This window comes from Oryzias latipes, chromosome 4 (assembly GCF_002234675.1).
Source record: "Oryzias latipes chromosome 4, ASM223467v1".
In the NCBI taxonomy this organism is placed as follows: Eukaryota; Metazoa; Chordata; class Actinopteri; order Beloniformes; family Adrianichthyidae; genus Oryzias; species Oryzias latipes.
In genome coordinates, this window is record NC_019862.2 from 24,373,289 (window position 1) to 24,381,741 (window position 8,453).

General features: G+C 39.9%; 1 protein-coding gene across 1 annotated transcript; it reads left to right on the forward strand.

The window, feature by feature from the left end:
• The first annotated feature begins 649 nt into the window (after positions 1-649).
• Positions 650-8,078, forward strand: LOC101170264 (uncharacterized membrane protein C19orf24). Its single transcript, XM_023954454.1, has 3 exons — positions 650-1,074; positions 5,970-6,092; positions 6,935-8,078. Exons 1-3 carry the CDS (start codon positions 803-805, stop codon positions 6,936-6,938), a joined length of 399 nt encoding a protein of 132 aa, XP_023810222.1. The 5' UTR covers positions 650-802; the 3' UTR covers positions 6,939-8,078.
• The last annotated feature ends 375 nt before the right edge of the window (positions 8,079-8,453 follow it).

An 8,453-nucleotide genomic window follows, 5' to 3' on the forward strand; every position in this document is an offset into this window, starting at 1 on the left:
AAATTTGCGATTTATTGTGCAGGCCTAGTGTGAATTTAAATAATAGATGTGACCTAGAAAACACCTTAATAAACAAATTGCTTTCTTTATACATTAAATGCCCACTTAGACTCACAATAAGAGAAACACATTTTAAAATAGTATCTAAAATCTTCTGTAGGATATATTTTACACTAAAGATTCAAATTTCCTTCTGACATTATTTTATAGTTTTATAAACATAAAGGACTTCTGGTTTGATATTAATTATTGCGCGTCACTTGATGTTTTTAATGTAATAAGCGATCTTCTCAATAGATTATTTGAACTCTTCTGATGTAATCAACCTTGTCATTATTCAGTGAAAATACTTTATTCATAAATGCAAGTCCTGTGTTTACCATCTTTTAATTAGTTTTCTGATTATTTCAAGTCTCTCAAAGGTATTTTAAATATTAACAAAAAACAGTAATAACTTATCAAAGTTTAGCCAAATTATTTTTATTTTAAGTTGTCTCTTATAGTGTGTCCAAATTTTTGTTTATTTTTGTTGCTTTTTTTCCAATCTGCCATTTTTGCTGTTGTTGTATCCTTAGTTATGAAAAATGCTTCATAAATAAATACATAGCGAACAGCGTATTCCGAATGTCCGAGGGGCCATGAACACAACGCGCTCCACCGTATCACTGACGTCAGTTTCGACACGTGAACTTCCTTTAGGCTTCACCGTGTGTCAACAAAGCGGCTCGCGCCGCGGTTCTGCTTCGGTACCGGTACAGAAAGCCCCCTCCTGTTCTTCTCAGATCCTAAACCCGGGTGTAAGATGACTTTTCGCGGCTTCCTTTCCGCGGCGCTCGTGTCCGTCTGCTGGGTTTTCGTGTCTGCGACGCCAACTCCTCTCAACATCTCCGCGCCGCTCGAACCCACCGCGTCGACGTCCAGCACGGGGAACTCCACTCGAAGCAGTGGCGCCAAGCCCCCTAGAGAAATCTTTAAAGGCTCCGGCGTGGACAGCCCCATGATCCAGAGGGCCCTGTACGTCCTCATCGGCTTCACCATGATCGGAGTGCTGTACTTCCTGATCAGGGCTGTACGGTGAGGAAAACCTTTCTGTTCCCCAAACTCAAACTGTGAGTGCCGCAGAGCAAGTTTCGCTAAGAAACACCAAACCAGAAAAGTTCTGGGGAAGTTTTCAGTAGATTCTGGCGCTCAGCAACAGATATGCGTAAAGTAAGATTTGGTATTTTTAAGCTTCCCCAAATAAAGTCGTTTAAAATGGCAAAGATCAGTGAAAATGCATCGATCCAGACGGAAGTTGGACATGTGAATCGTGTCTGAGCTGAAGCTGCTGCAGAGTAAACATGCGGGAAGGAAGGACGAAGCAGCTGACTACTCTGACAACAGTATTTGCTAAAGGAAAAACTCTTTTTCCAGCCTCTAACGTGGCAGCTCTTTGTTCCAACCATGTCAGATTTGATCTCTCATGGAGGAGAACAGAAAATAAAAACAGTCTTGAGAGTTTAGTCCAGCCAGACCAGCTGTTAGATATGACTGGGTGTTTTAATGACCTCCAACATGAGAAGAAGACGTTTACTGGTTGACATTGTGGTTGATCATCATAGAGATTCTGCTGGTTTGCACAGCTCTGCTCATATTTTACTTGATGAGAGTCCATCCCTGATGGAAAAAGGGAAACGTCAGTCTCTTAAATGATCACTGTCAGTGTGGAGATGCTCCCACAGTTTAGCCTACGTCTGAATTCCCTCCCTGCTCCTCAACTACTAAAAAACAGTGCTTGTTTTTTTTAAACACCAGATATGATTGTACAGATTTGACAAAGTACAAATCTAATAACTAGGAACATTTTACAAAGATCATTTATGAATCTACTTTGTTCTGATGATGAAAACTTGGATGATTTATGACAAATACATTGAAATACTTAATTTTGTTTTTTGCATACAAAATCGTTCAAACGCACTGCATTGTGGTCTATATTTGCTAATCTAGTGAGCACAGATGCACACTGGTTGTCCATAGAGGCTTTCAGGAAATTTCCAGGGCCCTCGATTGTGGAATCTACATTTGTGTCAGAATTTCCTCACTACTTATTAGTGCACTATATAGTCCGTTTGCCATTTTGTAGGGCTGTCGGGATCTACAATTCCAAAATCAAGTGCCCTAGAACTTTTCCAGAAGTCTTTGCAAAAAAAACCAGTGTACATCGATGCTCACCAGCCAAAAACCAACCACAATGCATTGCATTTGAATGAATTTTAATGTGAAAGAAATGTAGTTAGATGTGTTTTTTTATATATCATCCAAGTTTTCATCATCAGAACACCGTGGATTAGTAAGTATCCTTCATAAAATGTTGATATTTATTAGGTTTTTGCATTGTGAAATCAATGATGTCATATTTGCTATTTAAAAAAAGAAAAGAAGTACTGAGCATGGTGACCGAATTGGTTTTAAAATCCAGGACTGGATGCTTCTCTGGAATGTCTGCTTAATATTAACATTAATGCTACTGATCAGATGTGCTTGGCAAACCCAAAACTTCTTTCTAAATAAAATGTATTATTATTATTATTATTATTAAAATGATAACTGTGGTTACAGCTTCTGTAATTGGACTAGAGGAACAGAAAAGTCTGCATTAGAAGGCGCTCTTTTCTGTTTGCTAAAAAAACCAACTGTGTAATTTCTTTCATTTTGAGGTAACAAATGTAGCTAGTTTCCAGCATGGCCATGTTGGTTATTTTCAGAAAAACGAATCAATCTAACTCCAGTGGAATTTGCAAATGGAGAAAAGCGGCTTTGCGGCATTACGCAACAGGTTACATTCACAAAGAAAGTGTTGCGAAACGGTGCAAAGCCGCCATTAAAAGCATAAAGCATACATAAGTGACAGCATCTCCCTTTGATTTGTTATCTGATTCTGATCCACGTTTATTTTTGAAAAAACTACCTGATTCTCTCCACCACATTCATCTATGACTCACTCCTCCCAAGATTGTTTCCTCAAGTCATGTGCCTTACCTACATCTCTGACCACTAAGACTAAAAACACTACTGGTAAACTTAAAAACCCCTAACTAACCAAGTCATCAAAGGTTGTGTTGGGTCAAAAAGCCAGTCGGGACACGAAAGAGCCTTGCAACACGAAGGAGGACATGTAACCTTTAAAAATGACCAAATCCAGAATTTTAAATGTTCGTTGGCTGTTATGGTAAATGCGAGATATTAAGTAAAGTGACGTGAGTGAAGCTGTCAAAGTGACAGATGCAAAAAGACAAAAAGATCTGGTATCTTTTTTGGGGTCTCTGTGTTTCCTGGTTCAGATTTCAAAGGACCTGAGGGAAGAACCTCCTCCTCATTCTCTGTTTTAGCATTCTTGGAGTGAAAGCAGATTTCTAAATGCCACTCAGAAAACAGTATCGGTGGGACGGCTGAGATCGTTCACAGTCTTCCTGGTCCAGGACTGCTTGGTGTAGATATCTTGCAGGTGTGAGAGCTTGGTGTGGGTGGTATGGTTTGAAGGGCTCTTCTGTCCTGCATGGTACGGTTCCCATACCAGGAAGTGGTGCTGCCTTTCAGGACTCTCTTTATGGTGCAGGTGTATTAGGGTGCATAAAGAGTTTAAGGTGGTATAGACATTGTCAGGTCATGAAACACGCCCAAGTTCAGATCCTGCATTATCTAGGTACCGGAAACTGTCCATTCTCTCCACTAGAGTCCTGCTGGCGGCAGTAGGTTTAACTGGCTTTGCACCAAAGTCCACTTTTAGTTCCTTGGCTTTAGTAATGTTCAGATGTTGGTTGTTCACCTGGAACCAAATTTCCAGGTGTTTACCTCCTGTAGGTAGGCTGTCTCTGTTGGAGACTGTTGTCTTGTTGGAGATCATGTTCCACACAACAGTATCGTTAGCAAATTTAATGTTGGTGGGGAAATTGGAAGTGGGCACACAGTCCAAAGTGTCAAAAGGGGGTCTTAGATCACAACCTTGTGGAGCTCCATGAGGCATGTTGGCCCATATGTACAACTCTCAGGAAAGTGGAAATCCACTGACATAGGTTTGACCTGAGAACAGTACCTCCAACTTAAAGGTGAGCATTGAGGGAATTGTAGTTTTAAAAGCTGATCTTTAGTCCACAAACAAACCTTTTGTGTATTTTCTTTTCCTGTAGTCCAGATGAATTGTTGCGTGGAGGAAGTGTGTTATGGTGTTTTCCATGAAGCGCTTTTTCCTGTATTCAAAGTGTTCATACTGTTGTTTTTGAGTAACAAAAGAGTTGGGTTCTCCTGAAGCTACGTTCACACCGCCCTCGAATTCGTGGGTCCAAGGCTACGTTCACACTGCAGGGCTTAATGCTCAATTCCGATTTTTTGAAAAAATCCGAATTGTTTGCTAGACCGTTCACATTTCCAAGTAAATCCGAACTTTTGTGATCTCCAGTGTGACCGTGACACGACCCAAACGAGACCCGCATGCGCAGAAGCCAGAAGAATACTCAACGGTGAACGACGTCACTTGTTTGTGGAGCCAACGTTAACAATGGATGTCAACAACAGTGTTGTCAAAAGCGGAGCTCTTTTTGTAATATTAAATTTATTTTCACGAAGGAGCAGCACAATTACAATCTTCTCATTTTAAGAAGGCATTGGAGTCGGGATCGTCTGTACCCACTTGTTGTGGAATAGGAATGTGTTTGTGTTGGGGCCGCGCCCCCGCGCGTGTGTGTGTGTGCAAGCGCGTGCCGCGATAGAGAATAGGGGGGGGCAGTGTGGGCGCGCATTCATGTTGTGTGTTACGGAGGAAGGATGACGGTAATAGAAGAAGGTTTCCCCCAAAATAAATGCTATGGACTCTTTATTAACCCGTTCTGGAGAATCTAAGGATCAGAACAGGGAGGAGGAGGAGGATCGCCTCGGGTCCCCTGCGCTTCTGAGCACGGTCGGAAAGGAGAAAGAAAAAAAAAGTTATCGCGGGAAAGGTTCAAAACCACGCTCGGCCATTTAGCTGGAAATCTTTTCAAAAACCGCCCAGTTGTGATAAGAGCCCTGGAGTTTGGCCTGAAAAGAGCGATCACCCCAAATATCAATCCAATCAGTGACCTCCCTTCCCTTCCACTGACTGATCTCAGCAGCATCGTCCACCATGGTTGATGTTTACGTTCTCGTTCCCGCCTACTTCAACGCAAAATGATGACGTTTGTTGCGTGTCGATGACGTATGGTTCGGAATCAAGTCGCCTGGCCGGTCAGACGGCGGTCGCAATTGAAAAGAACGGCTACAATTCGGAATCAGGACGGCAAACCCACGGGGCCTGGGTCGCAATTGAAAAGATCGGATCTGTGTCATTCAGACTGTCATGAAAAGATCGGAATTGGGCCGCTTAGGGGGAAAAAATTCGGAATTGGGTCGTTTCAGCCTGCAGTGTGAACGTAGCCCAAGTGACCAGTTTAAAAAAAGAAAGTCTATGTAAACACATGTATATCTGTGTTTCGGGCTTCCATGTTGAAAGACGTGTGTTCATTTATCACTACGCAAAATTCTACCACTGTTGTCAGGCTCCGTGTACAAAACTACATGTTACCATATAGCGGAATAGAGCAATTAGAGAAAAAGCCTGGAGCAGAATTCACAAGATTTGCACCGCTTTGACATATCCCAGCCAAGACTCTTCCAACTGCAGGTGTTGGACATGTTCTCGTAAACAGAACAAGAAGAAGAAGCCCCTCCCAGCTAGTCCATTGTGAACACCATAGGCTGAAAGCATGTTTAACAACACACGTTTAGGGCATTCTTGAACATACGTCGCATTCCTGTTGTGAACGTAGCTTCAGAGTTCAGATAAACTCAAGTATCCAAAAACTGTTGTCCAGACTAAATGTCTCCTGCTTCACCGGTCGCTCTGCCTCAAAGCATCATGTGACGCCTGCGGGCCTCTAATGACTGTCCTGTCTGTCCGGCGCTGATGATGTCAGGTTGAAAAAGCCCGTCCAGAAGAAGAAGTATGGTCTGCTGTCCAACTATGAAGACTCTGTGGAGATGGAGGCGGTGGAGAGCGACGAAGATGACACGCTTTATGAAGCTCGCAGCCTTAGAAGGTCAGAGGTCAACACACGTGCAGACAGTCTGAAGCAGAACGAAGACGGTGATTCGATCACATGAAAAACAGGCAGAAACAACTTAATATAAGTTAAATATAAAACTGCTAAAAGGAAATATGATGAAAGAAGAAAATTGATTTTAACATTTGAATACATTTATAGGGTGTAAAAAGAAAGAATACAGTAGCTTTCTTGGATTTAAAAGAAATGAAACATTGAAAATATCTATCCATTTTATTAACCCGCTATATCCGCTATGTCATCAATAAGTTATATATATATATATATATATATATATATATATATATATATATATATATTTGTTGAGGATCATAAAAATATGTGAGAATTTCAGCAAAAGGAGGCACTTTTGACTGATTGTTCTTAATGTTTGAAGTCACACTTTACAATATTTATATTTAAAATGTTCAAAAATTGTAAATTATTACAACTTTTTTCACTTAACTGAACCATTATTAAACAAATGTCTGTTGCTTGTAAACGGTATTTACATAAACAGGATTTTAAATCAGTAAAAATGAATTAAAATATATTTTTATGTGCATTTATGTAGAAAATATTCTGAGTTACCGTTATTATTTAAATGTTTAGAGTAATCTGATGGATTTAGTTGACAAAAATGGAATAGTAAGTCCTTTAGCAGAAGGAAAATGTTGTAAAAGTCTGTGAGAATCATCTGGTTTGAGCTGGAAAGTTGTCGGTCAGCTGATAAATTCCTCCGGTCAGGCAGGAATTCCCTCCGTCTGTTCCTCAGTTGAATGCGGAATGCTACTTTCAGTGTTGTGCTGGACTTTGGATTGATGGATTTCTGTGTTCAGATGAGCCTCGCTGTGCGTCGAAGCGGCGTCGATAAAGGACCAGCAGCTTTCCACAAGAAGAACGACCAAAACACCCCCCCCCCCCCCCAACTCCAACCCTGAAGAGGAAAGCCAATCGGAGGAGCTGCAGCAGCATCGGGGAGTGCTTTTTAAAAAGCAGCAGATGACACATCCTGTGCCAAATAATTTTCTTTTCTTCGATATTGTTATTCATGGTGTTGTTGTTTTCTGTTCCCGCCGTGCTTTGAGCTACTGTAACGTGACTGCAGAGCAACTGTAGTCCATCCAAAACACTGACAGATCCTGATGAACTCTGAGCTGCAGAAAGTGTTTGGAAACCTGTGAGGTTTAGATTCCTACTTATTCCTGCTGTTTTTTTGTTTTTTGTTTTTTTTTTTATGTTTCATAGTTGATTGTGAAGAATTATTTGACTGATGGGATCAAATGATGATGATGGAGGTCAGATGCTGCCCCCACACCTCTGCAAGGCAGACCACTGAAAATGACATCTTCTGGTTTTCAATAAAGTCCAAATATGTTTGTTGATTTCTCACATGAGTCCAGGATTTATTAGGTCAGAAAGGTGTGCAAAGATTTCTCAGAAAAGTGAAAAATATCAAAATAAAATGATTCAAAGGCAGTTATAGAAGAGAGTTTAATTAAAAAGTTTCGCATTAAGAAATGTACTATATGTGGCAAAGAATGTTCATGTGAACTTAAAAAAAGAAAAAAAAGTTTGTCAAAACCAAGGCTTGGTAAGATGTGTGGAAATACAGGAAGATCGGAAATAACACAATAAAAATAAATATTGTTGGGAAATTTTGATGTAAATAAGGAATTTCGATGTAACTGAGTAGTAAAATAGGAGACATTTTTGAATTGTTTTTATTTTTGAAAGTAAATTTGCCAGTAAATTGCTAAAAAAAAAACGTATTTTGAAAAACCCTTTTCAAGGATGACATATTCTCTCACAGGACACTGTAATCTTTTTTTTGACTTTACCAGATACATTTAAGCAAGATTTTGCTTTACTATCCCATAATGCAAACGTTCTGTTTACAAAGTGATTAAAAAATGGCAGCTTCCAATGTATTAAAAAAAGAAATTGTTTGAAACAATTTAACTTTAATAGAAACAAGTTAAAAAAAAAAAAGAAAACACAGAAAAAATATCAACTTGCACTACAAACAAAGCTGGTAAAGAATTTTTTGTAGAATCTAAAAACTTGATCAGTTGTAACTTTGGAGAAAAAAGGACTTTGAACAATCTGAGAAGTTTGGGTCTTTCTGGTACTGTTCTTAACTGGTTCTTTCACTATATCACAGATGAAAGATCTTTGTGAGTATGGCAACATGAGTCCAATTGTGGGGTTCCCGAAAGATTTGTTTTAGGTCCAGTTCCTTTAAATTCATATTTTCTGCCACTTGGGCTCATCAGAAAACATGACTGTTGTTTTCATATCTATGCTGATGACACATTACTTTACATAGCTGTGTTTTAGATGACGATGAGTCACTGT